The sequence below is a fragment of the Ixodes scapularis genome, unplaced genomic scaffold, assembly GCF_016920785.2.
Source record: "Ixodes scapularis isolate PalLabHiFi unplaced genomic scaffold, ASM1692078v2 PGA_scaffold4__175_contigs__length_147842914, whole genome shotgun sequence".
Classification (NCBI taxonomy): Eukaryota; Metazoa; Arthropoda; class Arachnida; order Ixodida; family Ixodidae; genus Ixodes; species Ixodes scapularis.
Window position 1 is genome coordinate 122529693 of NW_024609879.1, and position 26410 is coordinate 122556102.

The following is a 26410-nucleotide window of genomic DNA, read 5'->3' on the forward strand; positions in this document are numbered from 1 at the left end:
CAGGCATTAGAAATTGAGGTCAAATTCAAGCAATCTAAGCTCTATTCTTGGAATCTTTGAAAGCTGTAGATGCAGGTTGCTTTGATGCAGAAGGCATTTAATTAACGTTTCTAACTCTCTAGACAAGTGAACAAACTCTACTCAAAAACCAACCTAGATATATCATAAGGTCCTTTATGGTAGATGTCTGTCCTCCCTTTTTAAACCAGCTATTTCCTGTTTATAACCAGAATAAACAAACTCTTATGAATAGTTTTGTCAATTCATCTTGTTTGATGGTATATGTACCGATTACTTACTTAGTCAGCGCTGTGTGTCTGCTCCTTTCTTTCGTGGTAGTCTTTCATGGGCGATGTTTGCACCATTTGAAAGCATGCTCCAGCAACTAGCTAAAGCATCAATCTTAATTAGCAGGTGGTATCGATCTAACTAACTACTGTGCTTTCTTCCCAACAGATCGATCCGAACTGCGCGGTGACCCAGTGGGCCGAGTGGTCCCCGTGCACGGCGACATGCGGCAAGGGCATCAAGGTCCGCACGCGGGCCTACCTCAACGCTATGACGGCTGCCATGGCAATGTGCAACGTCGAGCAAATTCAGAAGGCACCCTGCATGGCAGAGAACGCCGACTGCAAGGTCGACAGCCAGGAAGCCCACGGTGAGCAGATTGGACTCGGTATTCGTTCCTAGAGCACCGGCTATATTTAAACCAACATACCTGGATCGGTGCCTCGGCCACGCCGGTAAGTGGTGCACTGCGAGAGCTGTCTGGTACAACAGAGTTCCGACCTTTGTGCTCTAGAGTTGAGTTCGAACAAGACATGACTTCCAGAGCAGACTTTACACGTGTTGTTGGTTGCAGTGATGCGAGTCGTCGAAAGAAATTGCCTTAGAATTGGCCCTGAGAACAATGGTCATAAGTCTGTTCCCCAATTGGAAATTAGAAACCGTTCCCGAAAATGACTAGTTACCATGAAAGAAAAAATTAATATATGTATATATATTTAAACGTATGCGTGAGCTACGGTAGTCAGAAAGTTGTCAATCTCTTTATGACTATGTAATCCAACGATAAAAGAAAATGTCTGGGGCTGGTAATAAACCTTCGTCTTAAAAGTGACTAACCATTCCAACAATTTCCTCCTGCATACTTTCACTTTCACGCTCCAAACGTGCATAATAACTCGCACGTACAACCGCAGCCCAGTAACTGGGCACAACTTACTCGAGTACTGGAAAGGCATGCGAGGAGTCTGAGTCAAGCTAGGAGTTTACCACGGTCAGTGTTGACTAAACCCCTAGTTGCTTCCGAGTGATGTCCAAGCTGCAAATGCAAGTTTGTAGTTTTGGTCCTGTCAACGTGCCTACAAAGTGGGCGCTTTCATGTACTGCAAACATGGTTGAAGTCAATATGTTCGCGCTTGTACATTTCACTTTCCTCTTGTAAGACGGAGTAAATAGTATATTTCCAATGATATAATACGAGTACAGACTCGGAGAGCACGTCCCAATAAAGAATGTCGCGTTATACATGTGTCACGTGACCTTTGACGTTCACTCCCGTCTGCGTTTCCAGAGATCTGCTTGCTGCCCAAGGACATCGGCCCGTGTCGCGGTTACTTCCCTCGCTGGTACTACGACTCCACCAAGCGCATGTGCCTGCAGTTCGTCTACGGCGGTTGCCGCGGCAACAGGAACCGATTCGAGAGATATTCGGAATGCAACAAGATGTGCGAAGTCACAATATCACGTGAGAGCACCCTCCCATCAGTCCTTTGTCGGGTTCGTTGCTTAGGTAGCTTGGGGGTTATTAGCGCAGCAGCGTCGGAGCCACGGAATGTTGCTTAGCTTGTTGCGTTGCTGGTTCGTGGCTTAACTTTTGAACCTTGTATGACTCTCCTAGACCCGCGCGTACAGCACCTTTTTCAAGTATTTTGGATTCGAAAGTTGTAGCACACTTTTTTCGCACAAAAAATGAATTAAAAGTTAACCGTACTTTAACGGAAAACACTCAGTCAAATATGCACATTACAATTTAACAAATCACGAAAGTCGTCGGGGTCCCTTGAATAAACTTGAAAAAGAACCGTCAACGTTTTATTAATCTTTGCTAGAAAATCATATCCCAGCCTTTTAACAAAACGTGCGTTCCAGCATAACTTGACAAAGTGTGAAAGTTACGGCTCCCGTACGCCAATCAGAGCAACAAAACGAAGCGCGTGACATCTCTATAGAGAAAAGTGCACTCAAGGGTCCACCGTCACGTGTCTCCTTCTGACGCTGTAATTAGCTCGCCGGTGCCGTAGCTCTTGCCGAATATGTCAAGTTATGCGCAAACAGAGTACAAGTGGTTCCTTCTCGGCAGTACTCCAGCAACCACTGTGAACAGCGCTTTTTCATGCATTTCTCGGGGAAACTTTATAGTTTCACTTAATTTCGATAATATTCTGTCAGTTGGTCTTCTGACGTCAAGATCTTCGACAAAGCTGTCAGTGAACTTTGGCATGCTATCTCTCTGCTGCTGTGCTCGATGTTCCGTGACAGTCACCAAACAATTGAAATACGATTCTTCACGCTTACTCCGTTTTATATGCTACGCTTTCTTGCCGGCTCACTGTTAAAGTTGTAACGCTTGCTTTTAGGAAATTGCTCAATTGCTCAGTGCTTCAGCGTGGCTTGCGTGCCGCTCACTCGCTTATTTGCTTCTGCCACGCCACGCTTTGTCGCAGACTTAGCTCAAGGAATCCTGTCGCCTTCGGCACTGGGACAAAGCTACGCCATGAAAGACACCACCCTGCACGTCGAAAAGGGCCTTGTCTGTGGTCTGTCGCCGAGCTGTCGCTTTTTATGCCTTTCACCTCTCCCATTACGTTTTTTGCGCCCGCAAGTGCTATACCGGCCTTCGTGTCTTATATAAACCACACTCTCTAAAACGTCTGCGCTTTCATTTTCCCGCTAAACACGGAGACAGCCAATCACGGTGAACGATAGAAGTATCCCGGCGAATGACGAAGCTTGGAGTACGGTTAGACCAAACAAAAAAGTGCGATGTGCTCAGGAACAACAAGCATGATGTTTTAACACGTAATCTGTTTTATCAGCCGAGTTTCACGAAGTTTTCTAACGTTTGACTGTAACAGCCGGCTGTAACCAAAAACCGACACCGAAAAGCGTTACGTCGATAGGAAACCATAAAAAGAGAAAAAGTACCAGGCAAAATTTGAATTTCCTATCTCGAGATTGAGACCCAAATGCTTTCTCAACTAATCTATCCAGTTTTTTTGTTTGTTTTTTCGGTAACAAGAACAGTGTTTGTTTGCAATATATTTACAAAGCGATTACACGCGCAGGCCTTTTTACACAATCCTTAAAATGTCTAAGGAGGTAACTCGAATGTTACACCTGTTTGAACACTTGTTCAGGCGATACATATATATGGAAAGACGTGGTAAATGTTCTGGTGCCAGCGGAGTTCTTCACAACAAGGCAGGCTGCTCGCGACGCCCTTAGCGCCGCACGCCTACGTACTCCCACACCATAGCCTCTTCTACACTGACGAAGTCTGGCAGATCGCCACGAGAAGCGGCCGGCGAAATCGAAAAGGTAGAGCGGCAGACAACGGATGAGAGGAGAGCCACGTGACGGGCGCCCCGCTGTGGCGAGACGCCAAAACACACTTCTCCCGAGCGATGGAATGTCCGCTCGGGCTGCTCACGTTCTTCGCGCTACCGCTTCTTTTCTCGTCGGGTTTGAAGACCACGTTTCGGGTTCTCGCCGCTGCAAAAGCTGCGCGCTGACGTCCAGGTTCCCCGAGAAGTGCTCTGTGCTACCAGATCCTCGAGCTCTAAATCTGCGACAGGGCAGTCTATGGCTTCGTCGTCGAAATGCCAAGCTTTGTAGGTATAGAGGAGGCTTTACCCAAACGGCACCATGTGCACCGCGTTCAGAAATAAAAAGGGGTCTTCCTCGCGCACTGCGCCCTCCGACTAACTGTCAGATACTGCTTGTAAGTGGTGGTCAGAGCACGCCAAAGCGAGGGGGCTCACTCGCGCAACTCGCGTACGTGCGGTCGCGAGCTTGGCGGCATTTCCTGTCATGCTGCGCCATCTCACGGCGTGTGTCAGAAATGAGAGCGAATCTTCGATAGGAGGTGCCGTTCAGACGACCTTCTCTTTTTACCTAGAAGGCCTATGACACATACTGTGCTTGTCTTGTTCTTTGCCATAATTGGCTGTCCCCGCGTGCTGCGAAAAAAAAAAAAAAAAAGAACTTGCGTATTTTTGTTTTTAAATGTGCCTCTGTCCATGTTTGATTAATCGAATTTTGAAACACGCTGCGACGCTTAAAGGAAAAACATTGTGTAAATATATTCTAGTGTTGTCTGAAACACTTCGTGAAATAGCTCCCATGTTTTCAACTAAAACCCTAGAGAATTTTTGATGCGCGGTCACTTTAACTCGTGATTACATCTTGATTATCATTGTCACTAAACATGGGAGGCACACTTTATCGCTTTCTGAAGTCTATAGTTGTTGGAACTTCGTCGTGCGTTCATGTTTAATTCATTGTGAATTATCCGAAATAACTTCGCACAATATCGTAGGGCGATCGGGAACCCAAACATAATCATTTTAGTAGTCTAAATAATCTAAAACCGACCCTTTCGGCAAAAGCAAGCGCAGAGACTAGTTTTCTTAAAAGGCTCGTTACTTGGAGATCTGTTTACTTTCCTGCAACATATGAGTTGTCAGCTTCTAAATAAAAAAAATGAAGCCGCTCTTTAAAGTTTGATAAAGTCAAATGTAATGCATGCTGTAGCTGATCGAAGTATGCACACACGCGCACGCACACGCACACACACAAACACACACGCACGCACGCATACACATGCCTGCACGCATGCAGACTGAAGCGCCTCGACCTATGTGCATGGTGGTGTATTTGAGCTGCTCATGTGTTCCTGTACCTAATTATAATTGTAATTATAGTTGAATAAATTCCTGTACCTAATTATAATTGAACCCAGGGGTCCTGGGTCAAATCTCCACCCTTGCCCGTTTCAATTCTGGACGACTATCGTACCGGCTTGCGGTCGTATATTAACACCGTCTGACGCACATTAAAGACCCCAGGCTGGTGGTGGTATACTGCGCTGGTCAAGTTTCTCGGCTAACTAACTTACCACCGTTTAATCCCCCCCCCCCCCCCCCCCCCCCTCATAGTACGCAGAACACGATCACTCTAGATTGTTGAAGGAGAGGGAACGAAGGGATAGTGGGGGGCAGAAGTTTTGAGTCGCGTTCGTACACCTCAGCTCTGCGTCCTCAAGAACATGATTAGATATGCTATTAGTATCGGGCCAACCGGCCGAGTCCGTTGGCTAACCGGGACGTTGGTGTGTGGACGGTTCCGCCAGCGCCCCTGAGCACGCTGACGAGCCTGCCTCCACACAACGGGCTGCCGACCACCAGCGACGAGCCCACGTCCCCCGTCATCGACTGCGTGCTCACGCCCTGGTCCCAGTGGGGGCCGTGCTCCAAGACGTGCGGCAACGGGCGCAGGGAACGCCGACGCATGATCAAGCTCAACCCGCAGAACGGAGGAAAGCCCTGTCCCAAAAAACTGGTCCAGCGGCGGAGGTGCAAGGAGAACCCGCCCTGCCGTGAGTATACGCGGCAAATCGCGGACGCCTTTGCGGTTGACGCGCGGTCCGCGAAAGATCGGTGTCCAAATCATGAGACATCAATTTTCCCGCCAAATCTAGCGGGGAAACTCAATTTGTCTATGCGGAGCGCAAGTTGGTCTGCTTTTTTTTGCAGGGGTTGTGCTGACGTCAGAACGACGAGCTCTTATTGGCTGATTAAAAAGAATAGTGGGTAGACCTCAAGGCAGCTTGCTTTGAGGCCTACCCACTATCCTTTCGATCACAGCCAATCAGAGATCGGCGTTTTGACGTCAACGCAACTCCTGCGCAAGAAGCAGACGACTTGCTCTCCGTATAGGTCACGTGACGTCGTGTGACGACACTTTCCCCGCTAAATTTCGCGGAGAAACTGAATTTGTGTATAAATGACGTGACGGAGTCATGTGAGGTCGTTTTCTCCACTAAATCTAGCGGGCAAACTGGATTGGTGTTGAGGTCACGGGACGTCGATTTTTCCGCCAAATCTAGCGAGGAAACTGGATTTTTGTAAAGGTCACGTGACATCAAGGCATGTGACGTCATTTTCTCCGCTAAATTTTGCGAGGAAAGTAAACTCCCAAAAAATACTTCAAAGTGCCTGAAAATCCTAAGAAAGCTAATCGCTTAATTTGTTTTTTGGATAAAGCAACAGTGTTTTTACGAAACCCGCTTGTTTTCGTAAATTATTCGTCGTTCCGTTTGTGTTTGCATTTGCCCGCTAACATTAGCGGGGAAATAGACGTCACGTGCTGTAAGAGATCACGTGACCCCCACGACTAGATGCCGAGGTCTCACGTCAAGAAACCACGTGACGTCAATTTCTCCCGCTAAATTTAACGTAGATATTAGGGAGTTTACGCAGATCGTTTTCGCCGTCCTGCGACGCTCTCGGCAACCTACTTCGATACCCGGAACTCTACCGTTAAGGTCATCAGCGCGCAGGCGCAGTAGCGCGGCTTCTTCGTTGCGGAGGGCGTAGCGGAGGTGGAAACGCGGTCTGCGAAAACTCCCTATCGACGTCACGTGACCTCATGGCATCATGTTATACCGTGACTTGACACCATGACACCGATTTAGCCCCCAAAATTTAACGTGGGAAACTGACTTCACCGATGGGTTGTCATATATGACGTCAGGTCATTCGACACCGTGGCGTCAGGGTTTCGGTCATGGTATCACGTGGTGCCATGACCTCTCGTGGCGTCAGGTAACGGGACGTCGATTTACCAGCTAAATTTAGCGGGGAAATTAAAGAAGAAACTATTGTCTTCACTTTCCAAACGACTGTTTAATGTCGTCTGATTCTATTAAAAATATCGCCCCTTGAATACTGCCATCCATGCAATATAGGACGACTTTGAAGATAAATATCGCTGGTAAGTCTTGATTCATCAGCATGTGGGTTTTCGCACGAAGGCCATTACAGGAGGGGTTGAAAAATATAATTAGGCAACGGCACCAAAAATTATCACTTGTAAGAAAAACTTAGACCATTTTACCTAAATTATCGCACGTAAAAGAACGAACAAAATAAGACATTAACCGATAGAATAATAAACATATCACACCAGGCACGTAGCCACGATTTTGTTTCGGGGGGGGGGGGGGGGGGGGGGGGGGGTGCCAGGCCCCATGGCTGCGTGCCTGTATCACACGAAGAACCTTTCTGCCTTGTTTTAACTCAACAATCGACTAAATTTCAAGATTTCCGGCGCTTGTTGATTGGTTACCATCAGATTTTTTTCCAAGGAGTGATGTAATCAATCAGCTAACCTGGTCATTATCCTTGTTTACACGCTGCTCAGTGGAAACAAAAGACTCCAGGAAAGGTACAGTCCGGCAACAACCTTGTAACTCATATTTCATTGCTATTGACGCACGCGCCTTTATCTGACATGCTATCAGGAAGAAAGGACCGAAACAAACGTAAGTGCAAACAATACTAATACGAGAGCCTTAAAAAATCATATATTTCTTACCTTCGGTTCTGCTATAACAACAAAGTCGTAGTAAACCACTACAACCTTGTAGGGCGTCACTACAACTTCAAAACTCCTTGAAGGAGATCTACTACAAAATGCAATGCAGAAATCATAAATAGTATACTGATGCTTCTGTACGCCTTTTCCCTCTCAGATGTATCGCTGGTAATTACAATTCGAATTCGTTTAAAACGTAAGAAATCATTTTCAGTTATTCGGCACAATGTCATCGCTTACAATACTTCGTTTTGCCTTACCTCGAAGCGCTGTCAGAGGAAGATACGCAAATGCATACGCACAAACTAAAAGCACGGAGACACTGCTCAATCTCTGCAGTCAAATGGACGAGCACGAACAGAAAAGCGGACTCTACCGTCTAGCCATAAGCTACCAATAAAACTGAATTAAGCAAGTGCCTAAAGGCGGCGAAAGCCGGGACGTTGCGCTTTCCTGCTGGATTGGCCGCTCGGCACGTCGCGTCGGCTGCGCTATGATTTAACACGAGACCAAGAACAGCTAGTAAATACAAAATCTTGGCAGCCTCGTTGTATCGCCTATAAAGATGAGGACGTGTCAAATTGAGTTTTGTGTGTGTGTGTGTGTGTGTGTGTGTGTGTGTGTGTGTGTGTGCGCGTGTGTGTGTGTGTGTTTAAGCCATGTGAGGCACAGATATATTCTTTTAACGCTGCACCCCGTTCCAGCGGTGGACTGCATGTTGACCCCGTGGAGTGAGTGGCGGCCCTGCTCGAAGACCTGCGGGGTGGGCGCCGTTCAAGAGCGGCACCGGACCATCAAGCGGCACCCCAAGAACGGCGGCTCCACGTGCGACGCCACCTTCGAGCGACGCTACTGCACCCTCCCGCCCTGCGATTACCATCGCTAGGTGGCGCTCATCCGCACGTCATCGCGGTAGCCTCGGTAACTATCGGTTCATGCTCTGAATTGTAGTCGTATGGTGTGGAAAGGGGTGAGAGTACATATTGACGAGGAGATCGAACTATAAGGGGCACTTTGTCTATTCCTACAAAGCTCGGTGTTTACTCAAAACAAGGCCCGTGGATCGGATTATTTACGTCACCTAACTCCACCGAGCCCGGGGCAAACGTCTGTCACGAGTGCGGCGTCAGCCTTCGCCTAAGACTCTTCTTATATTTTCTCGGTGTTCCACTGATGAAAGACGAGCGTCAGCCGAACGATGACGCAGCTTTCGGCTACACCAGCTGAGCGCTGCGTCAGAGACGCGAACACATATTTCATGCTGCCGTTGTCCCCATGGGTTTAGTTCTCAACCGAGCCCCTGGGCACGACGGCTCAGTCTACTTAGTAGAATAAAGTGCACGGAAAATCATCGGAGGGAAAACCTACTTTGTAATGAAAGGTATAACTCTAGCTGCAGCTAACATCTCATGCTTGTTTCTAGCACGAAATCAAACTGTCCTTTGCAAGGTCATGTGTTAATCAGACAGTGTAACCACTCTGTGCACACCGTCTCCCGTCATGTCTTAGAGCGCAGCTCTTAAGGCTGAACTGCATGGGACGAATATGCTGCGAATAACCGACGAATTTTGCCCGGCGGTTTTTGCTCTGCGTGGAATGAACACAGTGGCTGCTACGTCGCGCACAAAGCGAGCGTGCCGTCGGGCGTCATTCGCTAGTTATTCGTCACATGATTCGTTCCATAGAGTTCAGCTTTTAGGCGCCCGTTTCCGGCTTGAGCGGCGTTGCCGTCGCCGTCGGCGTAACCGCGCGGTGCATTATGGATAAATTTCTCCACTAAATCTAGCGGAAAACTTTCCCCGCTCAATTTAACCGAAAAATTTCCCCCCTAAATCTAGCAGCAAAATTTCTCACCTGACCCCCCCCCCTCCCCCCCCCCCCCCCCGAGGTAACGTGACCCCACCAAGGTCACGCGACTCCTCCCCAGGTCACGTGACCCCCCCCCCCCAAGAACACATGACCCTCAGTACCCTTCCCTCCTCCTCCTCAAGAGCTGCGCTCTAATTCGGCGTTACAGAAAGTTGTAAACGGCTTGCACTTTTTTTTTTTTTTTTTTGGGGGGGGGGGGGATTTTCGGGGCTACACCAAACCCACCAGCCCACGATTCTGCGAGGATCATGAGCGCATCAGGCCGCACCGGCGTGCCTTGCATGCCAGCTAGGGCTGTTGCTAAATTGCCGCAATGCGGAGTAGCTTGTATCATGTACCTTTACTGCTGGTGGCCCGTCCTTAGGTCATCAGCGGAGTTGTGGACGACATTTCGTATAATATAAATATTTCTGCCCTGGAGAGTGAGCATATGAAGTATAGTGTTCACCAAACGTATTCAGAAAACCGGAACTGTGTGTTTTCTCATGGCAGTACTATTCTGGGGGAAGCTCAACAACGGCTCCTTGGCGCAGCACTTTGAGATGGCTTGTTGAACGCTACATAGCAAAATTGCTGTCAGCTACTGACAGGATAGCGCTTCCATTGGGAAGAGCCTAGTTTGTGTGTTCCGTATAAGGTTGGTGAGGACTCTGCAAAGCGAATTGTGTTGCCTCTTGAGCTGTTCTTGAAGATTTCTGTTAAGATTTCGCAAACAATCATTACTGTGCTGTTTTCGAGCTGTACTCGGATATTTGCGGTGTCCTTTAGTACTGCACTCTCATGATTCCGGAAGTCTCACACTGAGGTTGCACGTAAGCTATGATGGAAACGCCAAGAAATGACTGACTGTGTTTGTTTGTTTGTTGTTTTCGATACAGGGCCACACGAGTCCAAACGGGAAGGGTACCTGAGGACGTTACCGCTACATCGACCAATGACAACACGGCAAACACGACACCCACATATCGCCAAGACCTTCTCTGCTTCAGACCCTGCAACAAGCTACTGCTGCTACTTACTACTAGTGCCGCTGCTGCTGCCTGTATCACTGCTGCTACCAAGCTTCTCTCAGATTCAGTCGCCCCTTGAAGATGCATCTCTTAACGCTGGTTAGCGGACAAAGAATATCACGTGACGGTGCTGATTACCGTTATTGGTATCATTCTTTCTTGCTAGTACAAGCAACAAAAAGAGACGCTCTCCTGCTTCCTGGCATAGCAAGACGTACAAGACGACGTGGTTCCGTAGAATGAAAACTGCTTATAGTTGCTAATCCCCGTTGCGAGGAACTGAATCGTCTGCTACGCCTCGATGGCGCCCTCCGCATAGCCTCGCACTCTGAACGCCTACACTTAGTGATCTAGATTGCCGATGCTGGTGTATTGGTAAACACAAACCCACGCTTTCTTCTTTTAAGCAGACCCAGTTCAAGTGTTGAGCGTATTCGGCTTGGCAAAAGCCCGGTGAAACCTTTATTACAATGTAATATTGAGGTTGTATTTTTTTTTTTTTTTTTTGTCCAGCAAGCAACTTCAAACGTCAAAGTAACCCTGGGCTCCCATTTTGTACATTCTGTTTTTACCAAGCGAATTTATTTTATAATTCAATCTACGCACACCAACAGAAAGAAACGTAATTGACCAAAGGTATAATAGCTAGTGAAAGCAGCCTTTCTTAGTTGAAATCCTTACCGCCTAGTTCTCGAATGAAGGCATTTTAGCAGACTGTTCAGTTGTCTTGCCGAAATCCCAGCGTTATCACGTACTGCTAGCTTGGAGTTGTGTCCGTTGGAAATGTGTAGGAAACACACTCAAGCCGACAACGCAAGCAAAAGCCCTCAACCAGGTGTACACATGTCTTCCGAAGCGCGTCTTTGTGCCTCCGTTGCTTTCAACGGTGTGCATGTTATCGGTGAGCTGCAGATCTGCACAAAATCTGAGGTCTGTACTATGTGCTCTCGTTTTTGTATGTTCCTGTGTGTGTTCTTGTGTAATCGAGATATTAACGAGGCGGTGCCTTTCACAATCTACAGTCGCTCTCTTATTTTATTCACCACCGGCGACGCTGTGGCTACGATGGCTGACCCCCGAAAGACTTTAGAGCGGCTAAATCCTCCCATAACCCTCATCTCAGACCGACACCAGGGGATGGTATTTCGCAGCAAACATTTTGGTAATCGTCTGCGTACCGTGCTGACATCTAGTGGTTGGCGAACGTTAACATGTGAAGAAGTTTGATTTCCCGTTCTGTTGTGGGAACTGTAAACTTATTATTAGTCATTCTTCTTAGTTTTTCTATTCGTTAGTAGCACTTTAACAATCCAGATCTAGAGTATTCGATTGACTAGTTGCAAGTACGAGGGAAGCCAATATGTCACCGGTGTGGTGCCATGGCTATCATTTGCAAATAAACATTTAAATTATCATTTGATTTTTTTGGTTTTGTTACAGGCATCTAAACAATGCGAATTTACTGTTCAAAGTTCGCCATCCACCCTCAAACTTGTCACAGTCAGACTAGGTTGCGAAACTAACTCCTTGCCGATCCCTTGCTAAAACATCGTCGTTTTTAGAATAGATGACAAGTGCTTCCTTCCACAGCATGTATCTATACTCTCCATCATGTGTTGCCTGCACCAGCGAAGAGAGCGGAGCTCCAGATCTGTCTTTGCAACGACGGCACAGAGTTCTCTTGTCGAGACATCACGGGCTAAGGCATACTGACCAGCCAGGAAAAAAAAATGCAAAGGTACACTGAGAAACACAGTTGCCCTCAACGTGCGAAGATAGTCGGTTTCCCCGCGTAGTTGCTCCATTGAGTCCATCCTTTATGCATCAATAACGAGAAGCGACAAACAGGCTTCCTAATTTCACTGTTAAGAGACTCCCCAGACGTGAGTTTGAAACTGCTGGTGTAAAAAGAAAAAAGCGCTAATGTACGCGTACGTTTCTTGTTAACTGGTGACGTATAGAAATTCACGAGTAAATCACAGTAACTAAGATTCTGACTTCTCAGATTGGTCGCAAGTTAGAGAAATTGAGGGGCTTCACAAGATATTGACTCGGCTAAGAATCTTGACGGTTATCATCTGCTTCTTCTCAAGACTCAAGTACAGCGTTATAAAGGGTATGGTGAGCGAGCGGGCGCCTTGGGCGAGTTTTTCTATCGCCCAAATATTTAGCACGCAGAAACATATTAAAGACCCACATTCTCGCGAGTGTGCGTTTGATAGCGCCGTACACAATGTGTGAGTAGAGCCTCTGAATTAGTAGGTTTAGAGTAACGGCACCTCATTCCTTGATTTTCTTGTGGGCGCCGCCATTTTGGTGAGTAGTGCAAACTGGATTGGATTTGGATTGGATTTGTTGGCTTTGCGAGCAATACTGACGACCGTTACAATTCGAAAATGCGGCCTCCTGAGCCATGGTTACGGCGTGAGAAAAGTCGGGCGATATCGTTGCTCTGTCGCGGACTCTCTTAACATTTCTGTAGGACGGAAAGGCGTTTCCTGTGATTTTACAAAGAGCTTTAAACACCTGACAACAATGATTTCATGCCGCGAGAGGGCTGACCTCTTAAGTATCGTACTTTGAAGCGTAGTTTATTTTGTGCCTCTAAAATAACCATTCAGTTATTTTTAAAACCTCTTTACACCTTAGCTATAGTGCCCTCGGACGCAGCGTCGAGGGGGTCCTTGATTTAACACTGGTGTGCGTAACACGCGACACGGGAGCATAGTTAGAACCTTGTTTATTGTGCATCGTTGTAACGTTAGTGGAATCGTGCGTGTAGCACGCAAGCGTTGTCTTTTCAGTACGTATGTTGCGTGTGCGTGCATGTGTTATTTGTTTTCGAGTGTCTTGAAACTTGCGTTATACGTTTGAGAAATGAAGTTTGCTACGTGGCTCACTGAGTGTGCCATCTCATACCACAACCAGTGGGAACTACAAGGTCACAGTTGCGATCCGATCGAGTGATTTTGTTCTGGGTTAGGGAGGAACCATTCTCCAAATTGTAAGACGTCAACGTGACGGGGGGGGGGGGGGGGGGGGGGGGGGGAAGCAAGATTTAGAGACACTTAAAAGTTGTTTCAAAATGTAACCCAGACCCACACCCGAACCCAGACCAAGAATCTGTCCCATGGACTCTGAACGTTCACTAAACAATGCTTTTGACCGTACACTTCCTGTGCAAAATTAAACCCTTTTAGGGCGTTACTCCGATCACGAGCTCCAAGGATGAAAAAAAAAATTCAGAAATTATTAGTATTTGCCTCCTGTTGTCTCATATACTCTATCTAGGCTTTAAAGCATACTTTCTCTCTTCTGCTCTGAGGCGAGCTCAGGCGCGGAGTCAGAAAAGCAATGGAGCAAGGCAATTGATTGTTCGACGCCCGACCAGGCTTCGGCCAATCGTAAGCGCGGTTTAGACCAACCTCGCTCTTCCGTTACTGCCTTCAGAGTTCTAATTCGCCATTGCCGCCTGGTCCCCCACGCGAAAAGAATATTTGCCCATGTTCTCAGTCTCGTTTGATTCATCCTCTTAACCACTTTTAGCAATGCGTAAAAAAAAATTACTAGGAGAATACATTTTACTTCCCGGAAATTCAAAGGCCTTGGCGCGGGCAGGCTTTGCGTAGTTCGAACGGCTGGATGCGCCGCAGTCTCGGGGTTGTTGCTCTCAATTGGGAGGGGTGGCTACCGCCATCTATCGTCGGGGTCATCTTAAGCGCCAGTCGAGGCAGCCGTCCTGTCTGTCTTGGCGATCCCGGTGTCTCGGTGCGCCGGCGGTCGCCCTCTCCGCCGGCTCCGCGGACCTGCGCCACAGCGCAATGAGCACGCGTTCTCTTGGACGCGAGTCACTCACGCAGTGCGCTATCTAATACAAATGAATGGAGTGGAATGTATTCTCTCTAGTAAAGAATTTTAATGAATCGTTGATCGCGTCTTTTCTGGGCTGCCTTCATGTGCGCTTTGCTTAGGTTGATGACACCTAACAATTTTGTTCCGAACGCTTATCTTCCTTGTTCTGAAGCGCGTGAAAAAGAGTCTCCTTGCACGCCCTCTTGGCCTTGAATGTGCTACAGGGATATTTTGTATGGGGGGATCTCTTTTTTTTCCTGAGCGCGTGCTGCCGGCATCTGGTACTACAAAGGATGTCATCACCCTAAACAGAAGGACATTGAGGTACCCTAGCCTTTGTATAAAGGCGAAAACAGAAATTATAAGAATCTGGATTTGGCTTCAAGGCGTGCATCACGTACACAAAAGTTAAAAAGGCAACATTTTTCACACCTAGCGCCATCATAATTACATTTGCATATGGGAACTGTATCGTTTTCAGTAAGATCCAATATGGTGGCCAAAGTTTCTTCTTCATCAAAATCAACACAAAACAAAGAAACAAACAACAACAAAAAAGAACAGCACTACCCGCCGAAACCGAAACGTCTACGAACATTTGTGTGACGTCATAGATGTCCTCTGCGCGGGCGACTAATAAACAAAATTACGTCACGTCAAAAAAATATTTTTTTTTCTTGCCGCAGTCGCGCGCGGCGCCATCGTTCACGATAGATTAAATGACTGGTCAATTTATTTCCAGAGCAAAAAGTTAATCTGACCTGGATCAGTAAAGCTAGAACGCCTCTGGTACGGATTTAGACTTGCGATTCTACTCCCAATTAGTGAACCACTTCCAAAAGCCGCGTTGATTATCCGAAGCCACCAAGGCCACTATACTTTGGGCATTCACTTTGAGCACGCATTCAACACCAGTGTTTTATCAGCGTACGGCGAGAAATCGGACCCACACACACGCTTCGTGCAGCAAACGATGCCCAAATATACGGTGGTAACCTGTGTTGCTTGATGAACTTTTTTTTAATGGTGTCTTGGGTTCTTTTAGAAGCTTCGGAGTTCGACGGCGTGATGTGATCAATGACACGTGCGTGTTTTCAAGACGCGCCCGTTTCGCAGCTAGAACTGCAACGAAAACCTCGATCTGTCATTTAATTTGGATTGGCACACGTGAAAAGTGACTCCGTAGTAACGCCTCTTTCCCTACCGACGTACTTGTTGCTATAGGCGAAGCTACTGTACAGTTAGATCACTGTTATTCAGATGCAATATTTCATAAATAAAGCAACCTCTTCAGAAAATCGAAACGTGAGTGTCTCAATTCAACTAGAACCACACAGCTGAATTAATAATAATAATAATAATAATAATAATACATTTATTGACCCATTCAGACGAGAGAAGCAGGATGTGAATACGGGTACATCAAAGCCAATAAAGGCTTGTGTGATGACACCCTAAAAAAAAGGACATATGTGTCTGCCTAGGTACAAAATAAAGTAAAATTCACACACAAAAGTTTTTTTTAAACTAGCACACAACTAGCATCTCACAAACAGTCTATACACACATCCTGAAAAGTCAGTTAACTAGTGTCCAAGTTTAAGCACTTGAGTTCTCGTTTCAGCGTCTTCAGTGATGTCACTTGGTAAACAGAGTCCGGGAGGGCGTTGAACAGAAACGGGACATAGTACTCCCGCATACATTTGCCATATCGAGTGGAACAGAGCTTCACTTCGAAACGAGAGGTGCGACGCAATGTGCGGGATGGAATAACTGGTCTTTTGAAATCGCTATTCCAAAAGTACCGACGCACAACAGTCTGAATAAACAGAGAACGAAAATTAGGGAGTTTAAGGCTTTTAAAGATGTCAGCGCTGTTAGACAGATCCGTATTATATGCAACGCTTGTTAATATACCTTTAAGTAAAATATTAATTTTCCCTTGCCACCGTCCTGAACAGTTACCGAACACCGTTACACCATAACGGAGTAAACTGTAAGCAAGTGCGTGTACAATAAGAAATCGAATACCGACAGGCAGAAAAACTCGACTGTTAAAAAGCATACAGGCAATAGATCGCAGTTTACCACAAAGGTAGGACATGTGTGAATTCCATGACATATCATAATCAAAATATACGCCAAGGTATTTTACATGGTCAATTGATTCGATGGATACACAATTACAGGGATTACAGCTTGATGCATGGAGAAAGAACTGCATATTACCCTGATGTTTCTTTAGGGGGTTGTGGAAACAGACAAGTTTTGTTTTAGAACTGTTAATATCTGGAAGGCTGTTCGTAAACCAATCCATTAAATGCGTGGAGTTGGCCTGGAGTATTTTGAGCGAATCAGAGAAATTATTATGACGGGCGACAAGGAGGGTATCGTCGGCATATTGATAAATTTTGCATCCATTTATAACACGGGCCATATCGTTCACAAAAATATTAAAGAGCAACGGTGAAAGAATAGAACCCTGGGGGACTCCCGCCTTTAAAGAAATAAGGGAGCTTTTAAAGTCTCCGATTACTACACGTTGAGCACGATCAGATAGGAAGCTTTCTAGTAACGAAAAAAACGGACCGCAAAACCCTAAATTCTGCAATTTTGTTAGAAGCAATTGATGGCTAACAGTATCAAAGGCTTTAGATACATCAAGAAATAGAGCACAAGCGAACATATTTTTTTCAAATGTTGAGTGCAAATAATCAGAGAAGTCATCCAGAGCTAGTTGGGTTCCTCGTCCAGCGATAAAGCCGTACTGAGTTGACGTAAAGATATCATGCTTATTAATAAAACTGCTCATCGACTGAAATATGTGTTTTTCAAGTAATTGTCCTATAATTGGCAATATAGATATAGGGCGATAGTTTTCAACTTTAGATCGTATTCCTCCTTTGAAAAGAGGTCTTACCATGGCCACTTTGAGGCCAGTGGGTATGGTACCACATATGATGAAGCCATTTAGCATAACTAAAAGAACATTCTTAATCTTCGTGAAGTTTCTTTGGAGGTCATAAGTGCGAATATATACCATCAACGCCGGGTGACTTGGTAGTTTTGAAACCGAACAGTGGAGAATAAAGATCTGTGTCCTCTATTGTGGGAAGAAACGCTGATGTTAATGATGTGTTATGCAAAGTGCAAGAGTGGTCATGATTGTTTCGGCTCACACCAGAGTACGTAGCAAAGAAGTTGTTGAACGCTTCAGCTAAGGATGATGACAGTGCACCGAATTTTTTTTCGATAGTTTGGTCAATAGATTGTGTAGTACCAGTGCATCGGAATTGATTAATTAATGACGATGTTTTAAAGGAGCTACGCTTGGCCTCTTCAAATTTTGATTTGAAATACTGTCTTTTTGCGCAGCGAATAATCGCGTTCACTTTGTTTCTAGCTTGCCTAAATTCATTCCTCAGGTTTAGGTTATTTGGAGATTTTCGACACCGACTCCACAAGATATCCTTTTCTTTAATTTTTTCCAGGATACTAAAGTTGAGCCATTTGTGTTGTAGTCTGCGCTTTTTTCAAAATAACAGTACGTTTAGCAGCTTCAGTTAAAGAGTTAAAGACCTGCACAAACCGTGGATAAATATTATCGTTGTTGACAGAGCCCAGGAAGCCATCCCAGTCATATGAGGCAATTGATTTGTCAAGCGATACAATATCAATGATTTTGACCTGTTTAGAAATTTTAGGTTCAGGAGCTGACACTGAGTTGTGTATTACTCGACAACCAACAAAGTAGTGATCTGCAAGTTTGGAATGAATCACAGCGCTATCCACCCGGGAGCTTGGCGCTCGTATACATATATGGTCGATACAGGAAGAGACTAGTTTAGTGCCTAAGAGTTCTTCTCTCGTTGGGGCAGTAATTACACATTCTAAACCAGAGGTGGACAAAATGTTTAAGTAGTCACATACGATGGTATTACTTGCGTTTAGTGCATCTATATTGAAATCACCCACTAAACAAAGGTGAGGAATACACGATAAGGTTGAGAGAGTCAGTTCTAGCTCACTCAGAAATAACCTAGCGCTTTCTGAAGGAGGCCTATAGAAACACAATAGAGAGAGTGAAAGAGTGGAATAATCTAGTTTGAGGGCCAAGGATTCGCGTGAGAAAATACTAAATCTAGGGTAGAGACTTGCCATCTTTGGTGCACATAAGCTACAATGCCACCTCCACTGCGGGTTGGTCTTAGAGAAAAAAAAGTATTGTAATTTTTGATGGTGTATTGGCTAAGCATAGATTCAGGAATATTAGTTTCAGTGAAAATAAAAGCATCGACGTAAGACATCAAATCCCGAGCAATTAATAGGAAATAATCCCAGTGTTTGCGGAGGCTCCGAATGTTAACATGCAAACAGACAAAAGTTGCTCCCTTCGGTTTTACTAATTATGTATGAAATGCCGTTAAGTTATTAACAGTTGAAAAGTTAGCGTTCATGGTCTAAACGATCTTTTCAATGTCCGCCACGGAATTAATCCGTAACAGAGGCGATCCTTCAGCTTTCCTTGCGTAGATTTGTGCATTTTTTGTCCACATGTACCTGTAGTGCATCTCCTTTCCCCTGCTTCTTGCAATCCAGAACAGCTCACGGTTAGCACGGGTGAGGTTATCGTTGAAAAACAGCTTGGGAAGAGCGCCGTCACGGTTGTGGTCTCTCAGTCGTCCACGACAACCTATCCACTGCTCCTTTAGATCGACCGAAGCAAAGCTTACCAGGAGCGGAGGGACACCATCAGGCCTGTCCTTCTTGTTGGGCAGACGCCGGATGGAAAGGACGTCGGATGTTCGAAACTGAGGGAGGCCGATCTTGGAGGCTAGGTCACAAAGACCCTTGCCCAGGTTTTCGTTTGGAGTGAATGGTATTCCCTGGATCTCCATATTCGGTAACCGGTCCTATTGGTCACGATCATTTAGCTCAGCTTTAAGCTGGAGGATGGTGTTGACCTGCTCTCTAATGGTAGCCTGTAGCGCTCCGATTTCGCCACTCATTCCCTCTGACGCTTCTTTTTGAGCCTTCCCTTACGAAAATCTGTAATTAAATTCTTTTGAATTTTTGTTGAAAATTTTCTGGAGTCCTATTGAATTTCTTTTTAAACTTTTTTGATGTTTTTTAGACTTTGTTTTGACAACTTATTTAACTCCTAGTTAAAATTGGCCACGTAAATTTTTTAGAATTCCTTCTTACATACATTCTTTTGAATTCCTTCTTACATCAATTATGTTGAATTCCTTTTGACAAAACGGCAGATCAACGTTTAAAAAAAACACTAAATTTTTTAATATATTTCTTAATTTCGTTAGGAAATAGTGCCTTTGTGATACATACACATCCCACAAATAAGCAATGCAAACAAACACAAACACCATCAAGCACTCAACACCAGAAACACAGTCCTGTTGACAGCACCAGAGCCTTATATAGCCTACATATTGAAAGTAATCATTTGGCCGGTGACCACCTCAGCACTTACTAAGTTTCCAAGTCTCCGGTCTCCTTCTCGAAACTCTGTCAAAGGAAAGACAGTGTTTCGAAGTTCGTGGACACTATCTCTTACTAAAAAGCATTGGTACAACTAATAATAATTTCGTGTAGTCGCTAAAACAACATCCACAAAAACGGCTCATAGAACAAATGTTTATTGCTTCTCTGCATAGCACCACTCGGGACGAAGCCAGTCAAGGCGGTTGCTCCACTTTAAAATAGTTATTTTGCTCTTCTTTACTAGTTGAATAGGGTCAATAATGCAACGATTGTCATTTACAAAGTAAGAACGGCAGGGCGTGTTTTTCGAACGCCTGCCCTCCAGCACGCGCCCCATGCCTTCCGTCGTGCTTTGACTGCGCAGTCGAGCTCGAGGGGCAAGAGTTGTCAAGGATAGAAGGCTCGCGCTGGAGGCAGGAGAACGGAAGCTCCTACCTGTGGTTCTCAACTTGTCAGAGACTATTGAGAAACTTAGTGACTTTTGACATTTAGTCAAGATGTATTATTTTCAATAAAAAGTCAACAGAAAGTCTGTAGCTTTTCTTTTGACACTGGCTACAGAAAGTCAACTGAATAATTTAAACACGACGTAAATAGAACGTCTGCAGTATTTCTGATAACACTTTCAACAGGAAGTCAACAGAAAAAAGATCCAACGTAGAGTTAATAGAAAGTCAATAGAAAATCATAAAAAAAAGTTTCAACACAAAATCAACAAACTTTTTGTTGACCATGTCAACAGGAAGTCAGTCGAAATAAAGTAATCAAAGTGAACATGAAGTCAACACATTTTCAATAAAAAGTAAAAAAAAAAAAAACATCCGTCATATCGGACCCCGCACGACCGCAGACCAAATAAAATAATAAAAAAATGTATCTTTTTATAAAATATTATAAAGAAATAATGTCAATAGGTTTTATTTTTATTTTTTAGAAAATAACCTACAAAAAACGTTGTTACAACTTCTTTTTATTTTTTTATAAATAAGTCTACAAAACAAAATCTATTGTTTTTCCTTTGAATTTTTTTAGAAAATAATCTACAGAAAAACGTCTTTACAAGTTCTTTTTAATTTTTTTTATAAATAAGTCTACAAAACAAAATCTATTGTTTTTCCTTTTGAATTTTTTTAGAAAATATCCTATAGAAAAACGTCTTTACAAGTTCTTTTTAATTTTTTTATAAATAAGTCTACAAAAAAAATTCAATATTTTTTCTTTTGAAAGTTTTTTTACAATAGTCAAAACAAAGTGCGTTTATAAAGGAATTCAGTAGGATCGCGGAAAATCAATAAGAAGTCTAAAAAAATTAAAAATAATGTTGAGACCCGTTTTTTGTAAGGGTTGGCTTCAGCTATTACGGAGTCATATTGCGCACTGAGGAATTTAACGGAATCTTCAACGTCTTGGACGGTAGTCCGGAGCCAATCTACCGTAGGTTTCAGAGCCAACAGCGCGTCGACTTTTTCAGGAAGTGTTAAAAGCGTGTCTACGCTTTCTTTTAAGCACAGCAACCTGTCTAGCTTTTCATTGACAGAAGCCAGTTGTGCCGAGAAACTGTTGGGGTCCTCTTGGAAGGTGACATCCCCACTTCCTGAGCCAGCACGGCTGTCTTTGCTACAGCAAGTCTTGCAGCGCCATTTCTCACGCTTCGACGCTCCCATCGTCGTGAAGGTAGCCTCTGCGATGCCGGCGCATTGCCCCAAATGTAAGGCGCTGTGGCAATCCGCACATGTCATAAACCTACCATCTGCCGACACACTCGCACAACACACACCGCAGGTAAGGGGTGGGGACATGATGAGGCAGCAGGAAGTTAGCCCATAGATGGCAACGAGAGGAAAGAGGCAACAGGGGAAAAGCAGGGCCACTAAGTGAGACGTTCAGCTCACCGTCCTGACCGTTGTGCCAGGGAAGCCATGATAGTGAACGGGTGATGCAAAACCAGGTAGGGTGGTGTCACCGAGGGCAATAAAGGCAGCGGTAACTCGGTGTGGATCAAGGATCGGTCCCGCGATGTCGCCAGGGCTTCAAATTGCTGGGTTGCTTGCTGGCGTTGGAGAAGCTTAGTAACTGAAAATTTTACCGAAAATCTTGAGAGCCATCGAAAGAACGGGTGATCTCGGCGACTTCGTCGTCATTGATCGTATAATGATAATAATAATAGTGATAATTATTATTATTATCATTATCAAAGGGGCTCATAGAAGAGTAAGCTTCCCTTCCTTACTGGTACAAAAGTAAATACATCATGAATTGGCCGGGAATGTTCTAATTAAAGCAATGCACCTTGTTATCAATCACGGTTTCAGAGTTTCTGCTACGAAAATACCTGTCTACTTTTCATAGCTTCACGAAATTCCATCGGCGGCTTTCGAGCGAGAGGCTCCTGCCAGTGCTCGTGGTGTGAACGCGCGTGCTCTGATGATGATAGAAATCAAAGAAGCAAGACTTAATGGACTACGACCAAAAATCCTTACACGCAATACTGCGCGCGTTGCGCTGTATGACCTTTTTGCCATGAAGAGTAATGGCATGGTTCCGGTTTCGGGTGCCCTGTTGACGAACTAGTTAACCTCAGCCCAGCATAAAAATAAAGTCAGCGCTAGCTTGTATAGCGCCCATTCATCTTCGCGGGAGCCCCCCGTTGAAATACGGACCTCCAGCGGCCGTAAGGAACTGCCTAGACTTAGCGAGGAGTAGGAGTACCTAAAGCCCCTCGATGTGTTTGGGTTTGTCTTGTAAGTAGCGTCAAATGCTCCAGTGCGCGAGGCAAGTGTCTCGAGCGGCTTTTGGTTGTGGTTGTTGTTGTTAGCGATGTTTAATAGGAAAAACTCAAGCACTCCTGTAAATGGAGGCGGGTCCGTTCAGGGTTGGGAAAGTGGTTATGAGGTATGACAAACGATTAGATAAAAAAAGAGAGGGAAAGGGGAAGGGGAGTGAGTGGATGTCACTTGTTTTCACTGCTCACACCCTGCCTAGTTGCATCATATAATCGGTCAAATAATCCGGTGTCTTCAAGGGATGTGAGAAGAGATCTAGGTCTTAGATGTGGCCCCGGCCAAACCCGGAGGAAAAAGGATGTCTTGCGTAGTGGTACGTGCGGCGCCGGTGTGCAGCATACCATTGAAAATAGATTTTCTTTGATCCGCTAGCGTCGGGCAGTCCCAGAGGAGGTGATCGAGGTCCTCAGGAAAGCTGCAGATGGGGGCAGTTGATGTTTATGTCTGAGTCTGAACGACGGAGTGCTGATGCAATGAAGGCGCTACCTGTTCGAGGCCTGTGCAGCAGAGACGCTCTAGATCGTGGCAGCTTCGGTGAGACACGTGCTAGACGCCTTCCCTCAGAAACCCTAGGGTCCGGATTTTGACGGCTTATATCTCTAGGTGTATAAGTAGTTTGGCTTCATGATTCTTTAAAACCATGATGATTGGGACGTCTAGGTGGTGAGCCGCGGCAGCAAGACGGTCGGCAGCCTTGTTGCCCGAGATGCCAATATGCAAAGGAAACCACTGAAAGGTTAGTTGACAGCCTTTTGTTTGTGGGCTTCTTGCGGCATATCTGGTGTATTGTGGTGCGTCCTCAAGGTTATCGAGCTGCTGCAGCGCCGTCCTAGACTCTGTAAGGAGTAACCCTTTGAAACAGCGAGGGATGCTATTTAAAGCGTCAAGGCCGAGCCAAAGCGCCGTAAGTTCGGCGGTTCTCGACGTGGTGTAAAAGCTAAGCTTCCGGGACTGGGCCATATTGAGTTCGGGGATACACATGGCTGTTGTAGAGAACTTCCGGCTGTGAATCACAAAGTCGTCGGTGTAAACTCGCAGCCAGCACACAAAGGACGGTTTCTACGTGGTCTTAAAAGAGATTCCAGACCACAGATTGTGCTGTGTCCAGTTTACATGTGTGCGCTGGAACCGACATATTGTTGTTTAGCGGCGGGACGTATGGTGCTAGTCGCAAGCAGCTAATGTCAGGATCACCAACGAGCCCCTTGAACTCTTTTGACGATGAGCCAAGGTGAGAAAGTGGGCGATGATGAAAACGCCCTAGGAGTGGGCCTGTTGATTGGCATGTGGACTGCCTCGCAATGTTGCAAAGTGCGAGCTTCCTGTCGTGATTTTGGACAAGGTTGACCCTTGCTTCTACTCGCGTTGGGGATATTTAAGGTGTATCTAGGCATGCCTTAGCCTAAGCGAACAGGGACTCTGAAGGTTCTCAATAGCCAAGGGTCGGGTGCTGCTAATGCGAGCCAACGGTAAGGCGTATAATAGTCGTGACTCGTGAGAGGATGAGGCTTCTATAGAGCTGCATCATCATGGTCTAGGGTGTTCCCCCCTGCTGCCCATTATCACTCTGATGGTGTTAAAGAGCCGATGACAACTGCTGATAGTTGCACTGACCGCAGGGCGCCAAAGTACACGATTATCTAACAGGAATCCTAGGTAGGTGTATGTCCAGACTCGTATCACATCTACCCCGCCGTTGGTATAGACCAGGGGCGGCCAGGCTGACCCGGCCTAAGAGCCGCAAACAAAAACCACAAAACTTCCAAGAGCCGAGGGGGGGGGGGGGGGGAGCGCAAAATTTTGTATAGAACAATAAACGAAACTCAAACTACTTTGCAGTTCATCTGTACGTAAGGGAGCACTAGCCCAAGGCTACCAAACCGCAACCTGTCTTTCAATGCAAAACGCGTTCCATTTCTCTTTTTGGGGAAGTGCACGTGTGGCCGGCAGGGTTGCGGGGGGAGGGGGGGGGGGGGGGGGCTAAAGGAGGGAGCCGTACTTTAGCACACGAAGAGCCACATGCGGCTCAAGAGCCGCAGCTTGGCCACCCCTGGTATAGACTCTGTTAATAGACGACCTGGCTGTCGGGTGGTATCGAAGGACAGCAGTTTTGGAGGTGGAAAGCGCGAGACCACGTCTGGATACCTCGTCTGCTACTACTGTTAAGCATTGCTGGAGTGTTCGCTGCATGCTGCTGAATGCGTTGGTTGGAGCAGTAGCCCAGAGGGTGACATCATCAGCGTAAATAGCTATGTTGATGATCGACGAGTGCGTGTCCATGCTCCGTAAGGCCTCTGGCAGAGCTTCCATCGCAACATTAGACAGGCCAGGCTCATGACGCTGCCCTGGGGATCACCTTGGGTCACTTTGCGTATGTGAACAACGCGTTTCGTCTAGGTGAACATGCATTGTGCGACCTGTTAGGAAAGTGCGTACAAATGTAAGAGCCCGGCCTGTTCTTTCAATCTTGATAAGCTGAGCAAGGATCGTTGCATAAGGGAACTGCGTGAAGCACTTTCTCGGTGTCAAGAAAAATGGCTCAGGTGGCCTGGCGTGTCGCCTTAGCTTGCTCCATTTTTGACATCAGGATTATCTTACACCATGACATCAGTTCATTAATTGCCTCTGTTGTGCATCGCCGTCGGCGGAAACCGCAAAGTTTATCGGGCAGGACACCAGACGCATCGACTTGGCAATCGAGGTGCCTCAAGACCATTCGTTCGAGAATTTTTCTAAGACAGCTATGGTAATAGAGATTGACAAAAGCTCGTCTCACCTGTCGGTTTCCCAGTCCTGTGTAGGGACAACCTCAGACGTGAGCCAGGCGGGAGGGAGTACAGACCAGCGCCAGATGGTGTTTAAATAATCGAGGAGTCCAGGAAGGGCCGTAACACCAAGGTTGCGTAGGGCTTGAAAAGTTACTCCCTCGGGGCCTGGAGCGCTCCGTTTGCGGGCTGAGCACCGAAGAGCTTTCCGTAGCTCCCGCATCGTGAAATCAGTCAGTGTTGCGGATGGGCTGAGCTGGTGGTGAAGTGCGGCTTGTGCTAGTCGCAGTAACCCCAGTGGGCGATGCAGGGCCAGAGGTAGATTCATCCGCATGCAGTTCTACTGCTTGAGCCACGGTAAAACTCTTTGCGATGATGAAGCCGAGAACAGGTGACCGGGGCACAGCATGCCCAACGAGAACAGGAGCCATGTGCTACGCTTGTCGTCCTCCACCAAGAGAGTGAAGCGGCTCACACCGTTGTTGCCATTGTTTCCGTGGCAAGCGGTTGGTGTGCTTACGGAGTGCGGCGTCAACCTCCCGGTAACGTTGAATCTCCTCTTGTCTAGATGTTTTCAGGGTAAGTCACTCTGTCCTTGGGCGCGAAGCATGGAGCTTGAGGTATTTTAAGTATGGATTTGGTCGATATATTTTTATCGTCAGAGTTCGGGTCGCTTTGGACAGCGCTTGAGAAATAAATGTCATGGGATCGACAGTGCCGAGGGATATTATTTGCTCAAAGAACATCCGGTAATCATCCCAGTTTGTCACATTGCAAGTTTTGTGCGTGACACGTGCGCTGGCTAGAGGGGTGATCTTAATACTAACATGATCGCTGCCCAGCTATTGGCGAGAAACTATAGGGGGCGCTATGACCCGTTTGTTGTCCCCACCTCTCGGTGTTTACCCAACACAAGGCCCGTCCCTCGTGAAAAATCCATTTGTATGAGAAATTTCTTGTGTCCAAT

The 26410-nt window shown here is 46.1% G+C and overlaps 1 protein-coding gene across 2 annotated transcripts in view; it reads left to right on the forward strand.

Moving 5' to 3' along the window:
* LOC8051674 (spondin-1) overlaps positions 1-15697 on the forward strand; it is a 167935-nt gene extending 152238 nt beyond the window's left edge. For both annotated transcript variants that reach the window (XM_029980891.4, XM_029980892.4), the window contains exons 11-15: positions 457-658; positions 1577-1750; positions 5417-5662; positions 8367-8583; positions 10410-15697. In XM_029980891.4, coding sequence (XP_029836751.2) covers positions 457-658; positions 1577-1750; positions 5417-5662; positions 8367-8548 — 804 coding nt within the window. In that variant the 3' untranslated portion in view covers positions 8549-8583; positions 10410-15697. The remainder of the gene's footprint in view (positions 1-456; positions 659-1576; positions 1751-5416; positions 5663-8366; positions 8584-10409) is intronic.
* The last annotated feature ends 10713 nt before the right edge of the window (positions 15698-26410 follow it).